Source organism: Rattus norvegicus, chromosome 5 (genome assembly GCF_021556685.1).
Source record: "Rattus norvegicus strain SHRSP/BbbUtx chromosome 5, alternate assembly SHRSP_T2T, whole genome shotgun sequence".
NCBI lineage: Eukaryota > Metazoa > Chordata > Mammalia > Rodentia > Muridae > Rattus > Rattus norvegicus.
The window spans coordinates 93,733,513-93,753,258 of record NC_141538.1 but is presented as its reverse complement, the minus strand read 5'-3'; the positions used below and the strand labels follow the sequence as shown (position 1 = coordinate 93,753,258).

The 19,746-nt window shown below is 39.0% G+C and overlaps 1 protein-coding gene across 2 annotated transcripts in view; it reads right to left on the bottom strand.

The window, feature by feature from the left end:
• The window catches only part of Frmd3 (FERM domain containing 3), a 288,014-nt gene that overhangs the window by 42,907 nt on the left and 225,361 nt on the right, over positions 1-19,746 (bottom strand). For both annotated transcript variants that reach the window (NM_001415820.1, NM_001415819.2), the window contains 2 exon segments: positions 10,871-10,945; positions 10,527-10,595 (listed from right to left, as the gene is read on the bottom strand). In NM_001415820.1, coding sequence (NP_001402749.1) covers positions 10,527-10,595; positions 10,871-10,945 — 144 coding nt within the window.

Below are 19,746 nucleotides of genomic sequence, written 5' to 3'. Positions count from 1 at the left end.
AAAAACAACACCAGTAGTCAAACCCATGTTTAGTACTTCTGTTTATGCTACACTTTCTATATTAGTACATATATAGCATCACAAAGGGATTTGTTTTACAAGTAATATTTCAAGGTTGGGGCTATATAAGAAGGCCCCACTGTGCTGAACACTTTTTTGAGAATTGCCAAGGTTCAAATTCATTTCATCTGTCCTTCCTCCTCATATCCTGAGGTATTTTAGTCTACTCTGTGATGCTATAACAAATATGGAATTATTGTAGAGTACAAGTCCACTTCCTCACAACTATTCTACAGAAACCCTGGTAGACACCCCAAACCTTGTCATGAATTAATTGATTCATATGCCATTCTAGAACATGTTGTAGATTTCTTTTTTTTTTCTTTTTTTTTCCGGGGCTGGGGACCGAACCCAGGGCCTTGCGCTTGCTAGGCAAGCGCTCTACCGCTGAGCTAAATCCCTAACCCCCATGTTGTAGATTTCTACACTTAAGATCTCACCCACTAACTCTCTGCACAAATGTCTACCAAGTTTTACAAGCCATTTCTGTTCAATTGTATCTGAATAAAACTGTCTCCAAGAATTCTGTTGCAGGAGGAAGGTTTGTTGCGGCAAATTAAAGTAGATACTAACATTAGAATATATAACTTGTGTGGACTTTAGAGTACTTTTTTCTTTTTTTTTTTATTAACTTGAGTATTTCTTATATACATTTCGAGTGTTATTCCCTTTCCCAGTTTCCGGGCAAACATCCCCCTCCCCCCTCCCCTTCCCTATGGGTGTTCCCTTCCCAACCCTCCCCCCATTGCCGCCCTCCCCCCATAGACTAGTTCACTGGGGGTTCAGTCTTAGCAGGACCCAGGGCTTCCCCTTCCACTGGTGCTCTTACTAGGATATTCATTGCTACCTATGGGGTCAGAGTCCAGGGTCAGTACATGTATAGTCTTTAGGTAGTGGCTTAGTCCCTGGAAGCTCTGGTTGCTTGGCATTGTTGTACTTTTGGGGTCTCGAGCCCCTTCAAGCTCTTCCAGTTCTTTCTCTGATTCCTTCAATAGGGGACCTATTCTCAGTTCAGTGGTTTGCTGCTGGCATTCGCCTCTATATTTGCTGTATTCTGGCTGTGTCTCTCAGGAGCGATCTACATCCGGCTCCTGTCGGTCTGCACTTCTTTGCTTCATCCATCTTGTCTAATTTTGGGTGGCTGTATATGTATGGGCCACCTGTGGGGCAGGCTCTGAATGGGTGTTCCTTCAGTCTCTGTTTTAATCTTTGCCTCTCCCTTCCCAGCCAAGGGTATTCTTTTTCCTCATTTAAAGAAGGAGTGAAGCATTCACATTTTGATCATCCGTCTTGAGTTTCGTTTGTTCTAGGGATCTAGGGTAATTCAAGCATTTGGGCTAATAGCCACTTATCAATGAGTGCATACCATGTATGTCTTTCTGTGATTGGGTTAGCTCACTCAGGATGATATTTTCCAGTTCCAACCATTTGCCTACGAATTTCATCAACTCGTTGTTTTTGATAGCTGAGTAATATTCCATTGTGTAGATATACCACATTTTCTGTATCCATTCCTCTGTTGAAGGGCATCTGGGTTCTTTCCATTTTCTGGCTATTATAAATAAGGCTGCGATGAACATAGTGGAGCACGTGTCTCTTTTATATGTTGAGGCATCTTTTGGGTATATGCCTAAGAGAGGTATAGCTGGATCCTCAGGCAGTTCAATGTCCAATTTTCTGAGGATCCTCCAGACTGATTTCCAGAATGGTTTTACCAGTCTGCAATCCCACCAACAATGGAAGAGTGTTCCTCTTTCTCCACATCCTCGCCAGCATCTGCTGTCACCTGAGTTTTTGATCTTAGCCATTCTCACTGGTGTGAGGTGAAATCTCAGGGTTGTTTTGATTTGCATTTCCCTTATGACTAAAGATGTTGAACATTTCTTTAGGTGTTTCTCAGCCATTCGGCATTCCTCAGCTGTGAATTCTTTGTTTAGCTCTGAACCCCATTTTTTAATAGGGTTATTTGTTTCCCTGCGGTCTAACTTCTTGAGTTCTTTGTATATTTTGGATATAAGGCCTCTATCTGTTGTAGGATTGGTAAAGATCTTTTCCCAATCTGTTGGTTGCCGTTTTGTCCTAACCACAGTGTCCTTTGCCTTACAGAAGCTTTGCAGTTTTATGAGATCCCATTTGTCGATTCTTGATCTTAGAGCATAAGCCATTGGTGTTTTGTTCAGGAAATTTTTTCCAGTGCCCATGTGTTCCAGATGCTTCCCTAGTTTTTCTTCTATTAGTTTGAGTGTGTCTGGCTTGATGTGGAGGTCCTTGATCCACTTGGACTTAAGCTTTGTACAGGGTGATAGGCATGGATCGATCTGCATTCTTCTACATGTTGCCCTCCAGTTGAACCAGCACCATTTGCTGAAAATGCTATCTTTTTTCCATTGGATGGTTTTGGCTCCTTTGTCAAAAATCAAGTGACCATAGGTGTGTGGGTTCATTTCTGGGTCTTCAATTCTATTCCATTGGTCTATCTGTCTGTCTCTGTACCAATACCATGCAGTTTTTATCACTATTGCTCTGTAATACTGCTTGAGTTCAGGGATAGTGATTTCCCCCTGAAGTCCTTTTATTGTTGAGGATAGCTTTAGCTATCCTGGGTTTTTTGTTATTCCAGATGAATTTGCAAATTGTTCTGTCTAACTCTTTGAAGAATTGGATTGGTATTTTGATGGGGATTGCATTGAATCTGTAGATTGCTTTTGGTAAAATGGCCATTTTTACTATATTAATCCTGCCAATCCATGAGCATGGGAGATCTTTCCATCTTCTGAGGTCTTCTTCAATTTCTTTCCTCAGTGTCTTGAAGTTCTTATTGTACAGATCTTTTACTTGCTTGTTTAAAGTCACACCGAGGTACTTTATATTATTTGGGTCTATTATGAAGGGTGTCGTTTCCCTAATTTCTTTCTCGGCTTGTTTCTCTTTTGTATAGAGGAAGGCAACTGATTTATTTGAGTTAATTTTATACCCAGCCACTTTGCTGAAGTTGTTTATCAGCTTTAGTAGTTCTCTGGTGGAACTTTTAGGATCACTTAAATATACTATCATGTCATCTGCAAATAGTGATATTTTGACATCTTCTTTTCCAATCTGTATCCCTTTGATCTCCTTTTGTTGTCTGATTGCTCTGGCTAGAACTTCAAGAACTATATTGAATAAGTAGGGAGAGAGTGGGCAGCCTTGTCTAGTGCCTGATTTTAGTGGGATTGCTTCAAGTTTCTCTCCATTTAGTTTAATGTTAGCAACTGGTTTGCTGTATATGGCTTTTACTATGTTTAGGTATGGGCCTTGAATTCCTATTCTTTCCAGGACTTTTATCATGAAGGGGTGTTGAATTTTGTCAAATGCTTTCTCAGCATCTAATGAAATGATCATGTAGTTCTGTTCTTTCAGTTTGTTTATATAATGGATCACGTTGATGGTTTTCCGTATATTAAACCATCCGTGCATGCCTGGGATGAAGCCTACTTGATCATGGTGGATGATTGTTTTGATGTGCTCTTGAATTCGGTTTGCCTGAATTTTATTGAGTATTTTTGCGTCGATATTCATAAGGGAAATTGGTCTGAAGTTCTCTTTCTTTGTTGTGTCTTTGTGTGGTTTAGGTATAAGAGTAATTGTGGCTTCGTAGAAGGAATTCGGTAGTGCTCCATCTGTTTCAATTTTGTGGAAAAGTTTGGATAATATTGGTATGAGGTCTTCTATGAAGGTTTGATAGAATTCTGCACTAAACCCGTCTGGACCTGGGCTCTTTTTGGTTGGGAGACCTTTAATGACTACTTCTATTTCCTTAGGAGTTATGGGGTTGTTTAACTGGTTTATCTGTTCCTGATTTAACTTCGATACCTGGTATCTGTCTAGGAAATTGTCCATTTCCTGAAGATTTTCAAATTTTTTTGAATATAGGTTTTTATAGTAAGATCTGATGATTTTTTGAATTTCCTCCGAATCTGTAGTTATGTCTCCCTTTTCATTTCTGATTTTGTTAATTTGGACACACTGTCTGTGTCCTCTCGTTAGTCTGGCTAAGGGTTTATCTATCTTGTTGATTTTCTCAAAGAACCAACTTTTGGTTCTGTTGATTCTTTCTATGGCCCTTTTTGTTTCTACTTGGTTGATTTCAGCTCTGAGTTTGATTATTTCCTGCCGTCTACTCCTCCTGGGTGTATTTGCTTCTTTTTGTTCTAGAGCTTTTAGGTGTGCTGTCAAGCTGCTGACATATGCTCTTTCCTGTTTCTTTCTGCAGGCACTCAGCGCTATGAGTTTTCCTCTTAGCACAGCTTTCATTGTGTCCCATAAGTTTGAGTATGTTGTATCTTCATTTTCATTAAATTCTAAAAAGTTTTTAATTTCTTTCTTTATTTCTTCCTTGACCAGGTTATCATTGAGTAGAGCATTGTTCAATTTCCACGTATATGTGGGCATTCTTCCCTTATTTTTATTGAAGACCAGTTTTAGGCCCTGGTGGTCCGATAGCACGCATGGGATTATTTCTATCTTTCTGTACCTGTTGAGGCCCGTTTTTTGATCAATTATATGGTCAATTTTGGAGAAAGTACCATGAGGAGCTGAGAAGAAGGTATATCCTTTTGCTTTAGGATAGAATGTTCTATAAATATCCGTTAAGTCCATTTGGCTCATGACTTCTCTTAGTCTGTCGACATCACTGTTTAATTTCTGTTTCCATGATCTGTCCATTGATGAGAGTGGGGTGTTGAAATCTCCCACTATTATTGTGTGAGGTGCAATGTGTGTTTTGAGCTTTAGTAAGGTTTCTTTTACGTATGTAGGTGCCCTTGTATTTGGGGCAGAGATATTTAGGATTGAGAGTTCATCTTGGTGGATTTTTCCTTTGATGAATATGAAGTGTCCTTCCTTATCTTTTTTGATGACTTTTAGTTGGAAATTGATTTTATTTGATATTAGAATGGCTACTCCAGCTTGCTTCTTCTGACCATTTGCTTGGAAAGTTGTTTTCCAGCCTTTCACTCTGAGGTAGTGTCTGTCTTTGTCTCTGAGGTGTGTTTCCTGTAGGCAGCAGAATGCAGGGTCCTCGTTGCGTATCCAGTTTGTTAATCTATGTCTTTTTATTGGGGAGTTGAGGCCATTGATATTGAGAGATATTAAGGAATAGTGATTATTGCTTCCCGTTATATTCATATTTGGATGTGAGGTTATGTTTGTGTGCTTTCATTCTCTTTGTTTTGTTGCCAAGACGATTAGTTTCTTGCTTCTTCTAGGGTATAGCTTGCCTCCTTATGTTGGGCTTTACCATTCATTATCCTTTGTAGTGCTGGATTTGTAGAAAGATATTGTGTAAATTTGGTTTTGTCATGGAATATCTTGGTTTCTCCATCAATGTTAATTGAGAGTTTTGCTGGATACAGTAACCTGGGCTGGCATTTGTGTTCTCTTAGGGTCTGTATAACATCAGTCCAGGATCTTCTGGCCTTCATAGTTTCTGGCGAGAAGTCTGGTGTGATTCTGATAGGTCTCCCTTTATATGTTACTTGACCTTTTTCCCTTACTGCTTTTAATATTCTTTCTTTATTTTGTGCGTTTGGTGTTTTGACAATTATGTGACGGGAGGTGTTTCTTTTCTGGTCCAATCTATTTGGAGTTCTGTAGGCTTCTTGTATATCTATGGGTATCTCTTTTTTTAGGTTAGGGAAGTTTTCTTCTATGATTTTGTTGAAGATATTTACTGGTCCTTTGAGCTGGGAGTCTTCACTCTCTTCTATACCTATTATCCTTAGGTTTGATCTTCTCATTGAGTCCTGGATTTCCTGTATGTTTTGGAGCAGTAGCTTTTTCTGCTTTACATTATCTTTGACAGTTGAGTCAATGATTTCTATGGAATCTTCTGCTCCTGAGATTCTCTCTTCCATCTCTTGTATTCTGTTGGTGAAGCTTGTATATACAGCTCCTTGTCTCTTCTTTTGGTTTTCTATATCCAGGGTTGTTTCCATGTGTTCTTTCTTGATTGCTTGTATTTCCATTTTTAATTCCTTCAACTGTTTGATTGTGTTTTCCTGGAATTCTTTCAGGGATTTTTGCGATTCCTCTCTGTAGGCTTTTACTTGTTTATTAATGTTTTCCTGTGCTTCCCTATGTGTGTTCATGTCTTTCTTGAAGTCCTCCAGCATCATGATCAAATATGATTTTGAAACTAGATCTTGCTTTTCTGGTGTGTTTGGATATTCCATGTTTGTTTTGGTGGGAGAATTGGGCTCCGATGATGGCATGTAGTCTTGGTTTCTGTTGCTTGGGTTCCTGCGCTTGCCTCTCGCCATCAGATTATCTCTAGTGTTACTTTGTTCTGCTATTTCTGACAGTGGCTAGACTGTCCTATAAGCCTGTATGTCAGGAGTGCTGTAGACCTGTTTTCCTCTCTTTCAGTCAGTTATGGGGACAGAGTGTTCTGCTTTCGGGTGTGTAGTTTTTCCTCTCTACAGGTCTTCAGCTGTTCCTGTGGGCCTGTGTCTTGAGTTCACCAGGCAGCTTTCTTGCAGCAGAAAATTTGGTCTTACCTGTGGTCCCGAGGCTCAGGTTTGCTCGTGGGGTGCTGCCCAGGGGCTCTCTGCAGCGGCAGCAACCAGGAAGACCTGTGCCGCCCCTTCCGGGAGCTTCAGTGCACCAGGGTTCCAGATGGTCTTTGGCTTTTTCCTCTGGCGTCCGAGATGTGTGTGCAGGGAGCAGTGTCTTCTGTTTTCCCAGGCTTGTCTGCCTCTCTGAAGGTTTAGCTCTCCCTCCCACGGGATTTGGGTGCAGAGAACTGTTTATCTGGTCTGTTTCTTTCAGGTTCCGGCGGTGTCTCTGGCAGGGGTCCTGCCGCTCCTGGGCCCTTCCCCACGGGAGCCCAGAGGCCTTATACAGTTTCCTCTTGGGCCAGGGATGTGGGCAGGGGTGAGCTGTGTTGGTGGTCTCTTCTGCTCTGCAGCCTCAGGAGTGCCCACCTGACCAGGCGGTTGGGTCTCTCTCTCACCGGGTCTGGGAGCAGAGAGCTTCTTGTTCCCCTTTTAAGAAGGCGTGAAACATTCACATTTTGATCATCCGTCTTGAGTTTCATTTGTTCTAGGCATCTAGGGTAATTCAAGCATTTGGGCTAATAGCCACTTATCAATGAATGCATACCATGTATGTCTTTCTGTGATTGGGTTAGCTCACTCAGAATGATATTTTCCAGTTAGAGTACTTTTTTCTTAATATGATAAAAGCTTGTATTCAAAGATAAGCAAGGTGAAATTACACAACACAATTGTAAACTGATGATAGGTAAATGCAGGACATGAAAATGATGACAAGACAGAATGTATACATTGATGTTTACCACTCTGTAATCAAAGGAAGTAGTGCTGGCATATCATCTCACTGGATTTCAATAAGAATATTTCTTCCAGATTCTACCATTTTTACAGTGTTGTGGTTTGAACCACAGGCATTACAAGGCTGTGCAAGTACTGTATTGACCTAATGCCTCGATCTAGCTGCCTTGTTCTAAATTAATGTTAATAATGAAGTTATTACTCTTACATGTGTGCCACTTTACATTTTAAAATACTTTTTAAAACACCCAACAAAAGTTAGAAGGAGGTAAAAGCAATATAAAAATCTCATTTCATAGATGGGTAAACCAATAAACTAGGAAATTCAGTGACTTACCCAAGGCCACAGAGTTGGCAGGCAATGTAGCAAAGATTAAAATCTATTTATTTGTGTATCAGAGCATTCTTGTATCTTGCTGGTTCTGGGTGTTCTGTGTGTCCCCTGGTGGTGGATGCTATGCTCCGAGCTTCAGCCCTCCATCTCGTGTGGCCCTTGGCTAGGCTCAGAGATTCTTCCCCAGCAACCAGCCCAGGAGAGCTTTCCCCAGCATCTTCCCATGCCATCAAATAAGGCAAGTGAACTAACGTCAGAATGAACTTCTCTTTCTGAAGGAAAGAATAATCCTAAAATATTCTCAGTCTGTTGGTTTCTGTCTCTTTATACATACACTTTTATTTTCAGAAGCAATACTCTATTAGCCTGTCCTTTTTTTTTTTTTTTTGAGGAGTAGAGTTTCAGGTATGAGGACATATGATAAATTGATACCTTATTATTGCCATGATAGATTAACATTTTTGTCTGAAGAGTCCCCACAAAAATGTAACCTCATTACTACATTTTTATTTTTGATAATTACATCAAAAAAGCAATATCATACATACCATTATCTTAATTTCAATATATATATTTAGTGTGTATATTAATATATATTTAAAATAAAATTATCAAAAAATTTCAATGTATATTAAGTATGTATATTAAAATTAAGATAATGCTAGAAGAGAAACATGTCTTTCCAAAGGAGAACTTACATGAAAGTGTCACAGAATACTACTTCTCTGACCTATGTGGTGCCTTAGAGAGGTTAAGGGCTTTCAGACTAGGATCTTGGACATATCTTGTATCAGTTAAATAGAAAGAACAAAAATATTCTTAAGGATATTTTCTATCCAAAGTTTCAGATAAAGTGAAAATGGTATATTTTATTATCCTTGTCTTCCTTTCCACTATGCTAAACTGTCACAGCTTAGGAGAAGGGAGAGTGTTCTAAATTGCCTTCTGATCTTTGGACAGTCTGCCACATCTTTAGATACTCAATCAATCAAGGCACACTCAAACCAGAGTTCTTACACTCTCTATTTCCACAAGTTTCCCCAACTTTTTAAAGCTAGAGGGACAGCTTTTACAGATAGGCATATGAGAACTTCCCTTAGGACTACCCAATAGTAGGCATGAATCATAAACTGCATATATCTGCATTAGTTCTTCTGAAGAGTTTAGCTATGCTCAGTTTTTTGGGAGACAGGTGTTGTCAGGATGACCTTGAATGTCTGACTTAGCATTTCTGAGAGGACACAGCTATCTCCTTCCTATATCCCCAAAATAAAGGAGAGTACTACAGAGCTCACCCAAGATTCTTGAAAATGGAAGAACCTCAGCCAATCTGAACATAAAGGAAACACATTTAGGTTCTAAAGTTGAAGAAGGAAGGGCAGGCGCCTACTATCTCATGAGAAATACCCTAAATAATTTAATTTATCAGAAGTGGGGGGTCTTATGGGGAAGAATGGGGGCTAAGAAAGAAGATTTTGGGGGTAGAACTTGAAAGGGCAGTGGAAGGTGAGGTTGAGTAAGAATAAAGTAGAATGAAGGTCATATAATACTAACTTAAAAACAAAATTACAACATAATTTAGGTTGTGATGATTTAATTTTAAAGGGTGTGGTGTTATGATGAGATTGTTCACCTTAAAGCATTCAGTATGTTTGAACTTTAGGATATATATTTGTTTTTGTAAATTGTTGTAATTTTAAAGTCAGTTTGGTAAAGACTTAATTGCTAAGAACAAATAATAGACTGTTACTTTGAAAAAGATATGCAAAATGCAGGCAAGAGAATGAGATTTTAAGGTTATCTTGGGTTACAAAAGAATTTGTCTCAAAAAATGTTCAATATCAATCTAATAATGGTCATACCTCGCATTCCACGGTTTGGCATTTGGAATATAGAAGCCATATGTAAGGTGTTGTAAAATTACCAAGGAAAAGCAAACTGGTAAAAAGGACTGGAATAATCCCTCACTTCTCTATAAGGCCAAGTAAATCAACCCTTTGATAAGGCACCCCAAAGTATCTGAGGGAACAGAAGCCTAGTGAGACATGAAATGTATGAGGTTGTGTGTAGAACTGCATGTAGCAAATCATGTGTGAGAAAGCTTATGGCATACAAATAAGACTAAAGGACTAGCCAAATGATACAAAACCCTCAATCATTTATATAATGTTGCCTTTTTGAACTGCTAGCCGCTTTTCTTTCTTCATCCTTCTTCCCTTGGAACTCTATGTCATTGGTTAATAAATTGCCACTGTTCTACTATAAGTGTATACCAATGGTCAATTCATTTCCCAGATACAGAAGAACCCAGAACATGTCCCCCGCTGTGCTCATGGTACGTCAAATTCATCAGTCATAGAGAAACACTTCAAGAAGGAAGGCTGATCATGTCTGATGAGCAAAGTATAGTTAGGGCTGGTCTATGAGGGTGGTGTAACAAGGTGATGAAGCAGACAGAGTTAGCAGGAGTTATCCATGGCATATATCTTGCTAAGTCATTCAGCATTCTAACCCAATACTTATCTGCATATTATGTGATGTAGGAGGGATCCAATCTTAAGGTCATAGTCCTGTCAAATGTGAGGGAGATTTCTGGAAAAGTGAATCACTTGACTTTGTGCTGCATGCCCTTATGCACAGAGACATACGAGAGGTATCAAAAGTTAGTGTAATATTTTTGTATTTATTTTTGGTGTTGAAGCATGAACCTAGAATCTCATGTGTGGTAATCTAGCTTTTAAGGGCCTTTGTCTGTTATTGAAGAACCATCCCCATAAGCCAAAAAAGATCACGGTACTCACCTGTGCACCTCAGGAGGATCCCTCTGGATTTTGGAGCTTGCCTCTACCACCTCTTTAGCAACTTTACCACTACGAAACACACAAATACAATGGATGTAAGTAAGCACTCCAAATAATGGGGAAGGGTGTGAACATTATCCCAAGGTAGCTTTAAGAGTCTATCCTTTCCCTTCTTTCATCAGAAAAATGTATGTGGAGGTTTAGGGTGCCTGTTAGGATGATAACTTAGTAGAACAGGAAGTAGACTACCTGAGGATAATAGCATCGTAACTACAAACAAAAATTCAAATGTACATGAATACCTCACCCCAACCAATCACTACAATGAATTCATTGTTACCCACCTGTATCGAAATCTACTTCCTTTAAAAAATATCTTGCTGCTTGACACAGTCTTGATTTGACTGGACTTTGCATACCTTCAAGGAAAAGCATAGAGATGGTAGTGACATTGAATAATTCAGGACATGCAGTAGAACTGTGGCAATTACCCACTTTAACTTCTAGGTAGAAATTCATTTTACATGATGACTAAGATTGCACAAACATGATCTGGAGGAGTTTCTTAAAAATAGATATTTTATGTACATTATAATTTGCTGTGTTCACTGATCAATGCTATTTCCTTTTGTTGTTTGAGAATACTCTCATAAACCACACATTTTATTTTATACTTTATTTCTAGATCAGGCCTGCAAAAAAAAAGTGCATGTTGATGAATAGAAAGAATTGTTCCCTCATTCATATTTGAGAGATATAAAGATTATATAAAATCATCATCGAATGTATTAGTGATGGAGACATTTTGTAAGCTGAACCTATGTAAATATTAGAAGAGAAAACAGCTTTCTAGCCAGAAAGGCAACTCTTTGTTTTACAAAGAACTCATTATGTATTGCTTTATCAAGGGAAACGGGTTCATGATGCCACAGCATGGAAACTAGCTTCTGGGTTACTTTGATGCAGTGCCCTTGAAAAGACAGGTGACTGGGATACATAAGGATGAGAAGCTCAGCCTAGTACTGACTCAACCCCTACACAGAAACATGAAAAAAATCAATAACACTCTGAAAAGAACTCAAGAGAATGGGCTGCCTCAGAGTAGAGTACAGGTCTCCATGCTTCTGAACATTATCCAAATACATAAAAAGAAATTAGAAAGAACTAGTGTTTCACATTTGAGAATGGTTTTAAATACTGCTAATACAAAACACAATTAGCAGCCCACTAGGCCTATACCAGATAAAGAAGTGTAGGCAATTAATGACAGCTGAGAGAGAGAGAGAGAGAGAGAGAGAGAGAGAGAGAGAGAGAGAGAGAGAGAGAGAATCAGTCTTTCCCAATAAATAAGCTGCCTAGTGGGTTATCCAGTACCAAGTGCTCAGTTCTATAAAAGTATAAACATTGTATTTATCTATTTGATCAAACATATTAATTACAAAAATTAATAGACAAGATGCCATGAGAGAGTGGGTGGGAAACAGGAGTTTGAAAAGGTGAGACAGAATGATTTTGTACATATGTGTGTATATATTACCCATATATAAAATTAAGAAAAATAAGGTACACAAATCAGCTTCAGCATCATGGTGCAGGGAAAAAAACATCCTGCTTCTCAAATCAAAAAAAGAAAAAACAAAACAAAATAAAAACCAAAAAAAACCCCAAAAACCTTGCAGTCCTACCTTCAGAACAAGTTCACAGCCCTCGCTAGCATCAAATCCAGTTTCTGACTTAAATCTTATAGGATTTCTCAAGTAGATGGGTCAGAGATATAAAAAAATCCCATTGTGTCACTGTAGATGACTTGGAAGGCAATAGTTGGGATCCATCTCAAGAAAGAGATTATTGATAAAAATGGAGATACTTGAAATAAACTAAGACTGGGGGCCAAGCATACAGAGATCAGAAAAATTTAATTTTCCTCAGCACAATACTAGGGTGAGATAAAGCTCAGAACAGTTATGGAGAACAGGAGAAACAGACATATGAAAGGCTGAAGGGTACAGGTGGCCTATGGGCTGGCTCTGACAACAAAATCCATAATGAGAGACTTACTCTTAGTGGCCTCAACTGAGAACAATGTTGGCATTGAATACATTTAAGCCTGATGGCAGAAATTAGATCAGCATTAGAACTACATTTCTGCTGTTCACTTCTGTGGAATAGAACTAAAAGATACAAATTTGTACTCATTACTTCTAGCTGCATCCCCTCAACAGGATGATTAGTGCTAAGCAGTTTGTAAGGATGAAAGCAGTACTCTGAGATCTTAATACTTTCCATGCTTTCAATGCCTTTGGAAGATAAACTTCCATTAGTGTATTAGCCAACTCTCAACTCGACACAACCTAGAAAAACCTGGAAGAAGTCTTAGTGAGGAATTATCTAGATCTGGGTAGCTTGTGGTCATGTCTGTGTGGGACTCTTTTTTTTTCATTAGTATAAGAAGACACAGCCCAATAGGAGGGAGAGGGGGGAGCAAAGGAGGAACAAAGAAGACAGCTGTTCTGCATGAGTAAGTTTTAAAATCTAGACGTAAAATACAAGCTTAAAAAGGACACATGCATCAGGAACCCTGGAGCAGCTGGGGACAGGATCCTTCTGGTCTCCATCTGCTCACTGGAGCTAAGGCTGTGCCACAGCTCTCCCTACCCAAACCCATCCTGGAGAGAGCAAGACTTCCAGGAGTGCTGTCACTCTTAAGTACACAGGTGAAACCATGACTTTGCTCCAATACCTGGACAAAGAGGGACCTGCCAGGAGCCCACAGGGCACAGGAACTACAGAGCACACTGGGTATATAAACAGGACCCAGCATTTTGCACCAAACGGGAAACACACCTCAGTGACAAAATCAGACGCTACCTAAGGGTAAATGGCTGGAAAAAAAATCCAGACAAATGATCCTAAGAAACAAACTGGAGTAGGTATTCTAATATCAAATAAAATAGACTTCAAACCAAAACTTATTAAAAAAGGTAATGAAGGACACTTCACACATGTCAAAGAAACATTTAACAAGATGAACTCTCAATTCTGAACATCTATGCTCCAAATGCAAGGGCACCTACATTCATAAAAGAAACTTTAACTAAAGATAAAAGCACATATTGCAGCTCGCACAATAATGGTGGAAGACTTAGACACCACACTGTCATCAAGGGAAAGAGCCTGGAAGGAGAAACTAAACAGTGTAAAAGTGAAACTAAAATAAGTCACAAACCAAAAGGATTTAATAGCTACTGATAGAACATTTCATCCTAAAACAAAAGAATATACCTTCTTCTCAGCACCTCATGGTACCTTCTCCAAAATTGACCATATAATCAGCCACAAAACAGGCCTCAACAGATAAAAGAAGATTGAAATAATCCCATGCATCCTATCAGATCACCACAGACAAAGACTGGCCTTCACACAACAAAAACAACAGAAATCCCACAAACTCATGGAAGTTGAACAATGCTCTACTTAGTGATAACTTGGTCAAGGAACAAATAAAGAAATTAACGTCTTTTTAGAATTTAATGAAAATGAAGGCACAACATAACCAAACTGATGGGACAAAATGAAAGCAGTGCTAAGAGAAAAACTCATAGCTCTGAGTGCCTCCAAAAAGAAACTGGAGAGTGCATACTCTAGCAGCTTGAGAACACACATGAAAGCTCTAGAACAAAAAGAAGCAAATACACCTAAGAGGAGTAAACAGCAGGAAATAATCAAACTCAGGGCTGAAATCCACCAAGTAGAAACAAAGAGAACTACACAAAGATTCAACAAAACCCGGAGCTGATTGTTTGAGAAAATCAGCAAGAGAGATAAACTCTTAGCCAAACTAACCAGAGGGCATAGAGGCAGTATCCAAATTAACAAAATCAGAAATGAAAAGAGAGACATAACAACAGAATCTGAGAAAATTAAAAAAATCCTCAGATCCTACTAAAAAAGCCTATATTCATCAAGCTTGGAAAATCTGAATAAAATGGACAAATTTCTAGACAGATACCAGGTACCAAAATTAAATCAGGATCAGATAAACCATCTAAACAGTCTCCTAAGCCCTAAAGAAATAGAAGCAGTCATTAAAAGTCTTCCAACCAAATAAAGCCCAGGTCCAGATTGGTTTAGTGCAGAATTCTATCAGACATGCATAGAAGACCTAATACCAACATTGTCCAAACTATTCACCAAAATAGAAACAGAAGGAACACTACCTTCTATGAAGCCACAATTACACTGATACCTAAACCACACAGAAATTCAACAAGGAAAGAAAACTTCAGACCAATCTTCCTTATGAATATAAATGCAAAATTACTCAATAAAATTCTCACAAACTGAATCCAAGAACACATCAAAATGATCATCCATCATGATCAAGTATCCCAGGGATGCTTTATCCCAGGGATGCAGGAATGGTTCAATATATGGAAGTCCATTAACATAATCCACTATATAAACAAACTGAGGGAAAAACCATATGATCATCTCATTAGATGCATTTGACAAAATTTAACATACCTTTATGTTAAAAAGTCTTGGAAGATCAGGAATTCAAGGCCCATACCTAAACATAGTAAGAGCAATATACAGCAAACTCGTAGCCAAAATAAAACTTAATGGAGAGAAACAAGAAAGTGAAAGATTTGTGTGACAAGAACTTCAGGTTTCTGAAGAAAGAAATTGAGGAAGATCTCAGAAGATGGAAAGATCTCCCATGCTCATGGATTGGCAGGACTAATGTAGTAAAAATGACCATTTTGCCTCTACAGATTCAACGCAATTTCCATCAAAATTCGAAATCAATTCTCAATAGAGTTAGAAAGAACAATGTTCAAATTCATTTGGAATAACCAAAAACCCAGGATAGCAAACACTACACTCAACAATAAAAGAACTTCTGGGGGGAATCACCATCCCTTACTTCAAGCAGTATTACAGAGCAATAGTCATAAAAACTGTATGGTATTAGTACAGACACAGGCAAACAGATCAATGGAACACAATTGAAGACCCAGAAACGAACCCACACACCAATGGTCACTTGATCTTTGGTAAAGGAGCTAAAACCATCCAATGGAAGAAAGATAGCATTTTCTTTTCTTTTCTTTTTTTATTAACTTGAGTATTTCTTATATACATTTCGAGTGTTATCCCCCTAATCCTTCCCCCTCCCCTTCTTTATGGGTGTTCCTCTCCCCATCCTCCCCCCATTGCCGCCCTCCCTCCAACAATCTAGTTCACTGGGGGTTCAGTCTTAGCAGGACCCAGGGCTTCCCCTTCCACTGGTGCTCTTACTAGGAAATTCATTGCTACCTATGAGGTCAGAGTCCAGGGTCAGTCCATGACAGTCCAGTCCAGTCCAAGACTATAGTCTTTAGGTAGTGGCTTAGTCCCTGGAAGCTCTGGTTGCTTGGCATTGTTGTTCATATGGGGTCTCGAGCCCCTTCAAGCTCTTCCAGTTCTTTCTCTGATTCCTTCAATGGGGGTCCTATTCTCAATTCAGTGGTTTGCTGCTGGCATACACCTCTGTGTTTGCTGTATACTGGCTGTGTCTCTTGGGAGAGATCTACATCCGGCTCCTGTCAGCCTGTACTTCTTTGCTTCATCCATTTGGTCTAACTGGATGGCTGTATATGTATGGGCCACATGTGGGGCAGGCTCTGAATGGGTGTTCCTTCTGTCTCTGTTTTAATCTTTGCCTCTCTATTTCCTGCCAAGGGTATCCTTGTTCCCCCTTTAAAGAAGGAGTGAAGCATTCACATTTTGATCATCCGTCTTTAGTTTCATTTGTTCTAGGCGTCTAGGGTAATTCAAGCATTTGGGCTAATATCCACGTATCAATGAGTGCATACCATGTGTGTTTTTCTGTGATTGGGTTACCTCACTCAGGATGATATTTTCCAGTTCCAAACATTTGCCTACGAATTTCATAAAGTCATTGTTTTTGATAGCTGAGTAATATTCCATTGTGTAGATGTACCACATTTTCTGTATCCATTCCTCTGTTGAAGGGCATCTGGGTTCTTTCCAGCTTCTGGCTATTATAAATAAGGCTGCGATGAACATAGTGGAGCATGTGCATTTTTATTTAGGTTGGGGCATCTTTTGGGTATATGCCCAAGAGAGGTATAGCTGGATCCTCAGGCAGTTCAATGTCCAATTTTCTGAGGAACCTCCAGACTGATTTCCAGAATGGTTGTACCAGTCTGCAATCCCACCAACAACGGAGGAGTGTTCCTCTTTCTCCGCATCCTCGCCAGCACCTGCTGTCACCTGAGTTTTGGATCTTAGCCATTCTCACTGGTGTGAGGTGAAATCTCAGGGTTGTTTTGATTTGCATTTCCCTTATGACTAAAGATGTTGAACATTTCTTTAGGTGTTTCTCAGCCATTCAGAATCCCTCAGCTGTGAATTGTTTGTTTAGCTCTGAACCCCATTTTTAATAGGGTTATTTGTCTCCCTGCGGTCTAACATCTTGAGTTCTTTGTATATTTTGGATATAAGGCCTCTATCTGTTGTAGGATTGGTAAAGATCTTTTCCCAATCTCTTGGTTGCCGTTTTGTCCTAACCACAGTGTCCTTTGCCATATAGAAGCTTTGCAGTTTTATGAGATCCCATTTGTCGATTCTTGATCTTAGAGCATAAGCCATTGGTGTTTTGTTCAGGAAATTTTCTCCAGTGCCCATGTGTTCCAGATGCTTCTCTAGTTTTTCTTCTATTAGTTTGAGTGTATCTGGTTTGATGTGGAGGTCCTTGATCCACTTGGACTTAAGCTTTGTACAGGGTGATAAGCATGGATCGATCTGCATTCTTCTACATGTTGACCTCCAGTTGAACCAGCACCATTGGCTGAAAATGCTATCTTTTTTCCATTGGATGGTTTTGGCTCCTTTGTCAAAAATCAAGTGACCATAGGTGTGTGGGTTCATTTCTGGGTCTTCAATTCTGTTCCATTGGTCTATCTGTGTCTGTACCAATACCATGCAGTTTTATCACTATTTCTCTGTAATACTGCTTGAGTTCAGGGATAATGATTCCCCCTGAAGTCCTTTTATTGTTGAGGATAATTTTAGCTATCCTGGGTTTTTTGTTATTCCAGATGAATTTGCAAATTGTTCTGTCTAACTCTTTGAAGAATTGGATTGGTATTTTGATGGGGATTGCATTGAATCTGTAGATCGCTTTTGGTAAAATGGCCATTTTTAGTATATTAATCCTGCCAATCCATGAGCATGGGAGATCTTTCCATCTTCTGAGGACTTCTTCAATTTCTTTCTTCAGAGTCTTGAAGTTCTTATTGTACAGATCTTTTACTTGCTTGGTTAAAGTCACACCGAGGTACTTTATATTATTTGGGTCTATTATAAAGGGTGTCGTTTCCCTAATTTCTTTCTCGGCTTGTTTCTCTTTTGTGTAGAGGAAGGCTACTGATTTATTTGAGTTAATTTTATACCCAGCCACTTTGCTGAAGTTGTCTATCAGCTTTAGTAGTTCTCTGGTGGAACTTTTGGGATCACTTAAATAAACTATCATATCATCTGCAAAAAGTGATATTTTGACTTCTTTTCCGATCTGTATCCCCTTGACCTCTTTTTGTTGTCTGATTGCTCTGGCTAGAACTTCAAGAAGTATATTGAATAAGTATGGAGAGAGTGGGCAGCCTTGTCTAGTGCCTGATTTTAGTGGGATTGCTTCAAGTTTCTCTCCATTTAGTTTAATGTTAGCAACTGGTTTGCTGTATATTGCTCTTACTATGTCTAGGTATGGGCCTTGAATTCCTATTCTTTCCAGGACTTTTATCCTGAAGGGGTGTTGAATTTTGTCAAATGCTTTCTCAGCATCTAATGAAATGATCATGTGGTTTTGTTCTTTCAGTTTGTTTATATAATGGATCACGTTGATGGTTTTCTATATATTAAACCACCCCTGGATGCCTGGGATGAAGCCTACTTGATCATGGTGGATGATTGTTTTGACGTGCTCTTGGATTCGGTTTGCCAGAATTTTATTGAGTATTTTTGCATCGATATTAATAAGGGAAATTGGTCTGAAGTTCTCTTTCTTTGTTGTGTCTTTGTGTGGTTTAGGTATAAGAGTAATGTGTGGCTTCATAGAAGGAATTCGGTAGTGCTCCATCTGTTTCAATTTTGTGGAATAGTTTGGATAATATTGGTATGAGTTCTTCTATGAAGGTCTGATAGAATTCTGCACTAAACCCGTCTGGACCTGGGCTCTTTTAGGTTGGGAGACCTTTAATGACTGCTTCTATTTCCTTAGGAGTTATGGGGTTGTTTAACTGGTTTATCTGTTCCTGATTTAACTTCGGTACCTGGTATCTGTCTAGGAAATTGTCCATTTCCTGAAGATTTTTAAGTTTTGTTGAATATAGGTTTTTATAGTAAGATCTGATGATTTTTTGAATTTCCTCTGAATCTGTAGTTATTTCTCCCTTTTCATTTCTGATTTTGTTAATTTGGATACACTCTCTGTGTCCTCTCGTTAGTCTGGCTAAGGGTTTATCTATCTTGTTGATTTTCTCAAAGAACCAACTTTTGGTTCTGTTGATTCTTTCTGTGGTCCTTTCTGTTTCTACTTGGTTGATTTCAGCTCTGAGTTTGATTATTTCCTGCCTTCTACTCCTCCTGGGTGTATTTGCTCCTTTTTGTTCTAGAGCTTTTAGGTGTGTTGTCAAGCTGCTGATATATGCTCTCTCCTGTTTCTTTCTGCAGGCACTCAGAGCTATGAGTTTTCCTCTTAGCACAGCTTTCATTGTGTCCCATAAGTTTGGGTATGTTGTACCTTCATTTTCATGAAATTCTAAAAAGTCTTTAATTTCTTTCTTTATTTCTTCCTTGACCAGGTTATCATTGAGTAGAGCTTTGTTCAATTTCCACGTATATGTGGGCATTCTTCACTTATTGTTATTGAAGACCAGTTTTAGGCCGTGGTGGTCCGATAGCACGCATGGGATTATTTCTATCTTTCTGTACCTGTTGATGCCCGTTTTTTGACCAATTATATGGTCAATTTTGGAGAAAGTAACATCAGGAGCTGAGAAGAGGGTATATCCTTTTGCTTTATGGTAGAATGTTCTATAAATATCTGTTAAGTCCATTTGGCTCATGACTTCTCTTAGTCTGTGTACATCTCTGTTTAATTTCTGTTTCCATGATCTGTCCATTAATGAGAGTGGGGTGTTGAAGTCTCCTACTA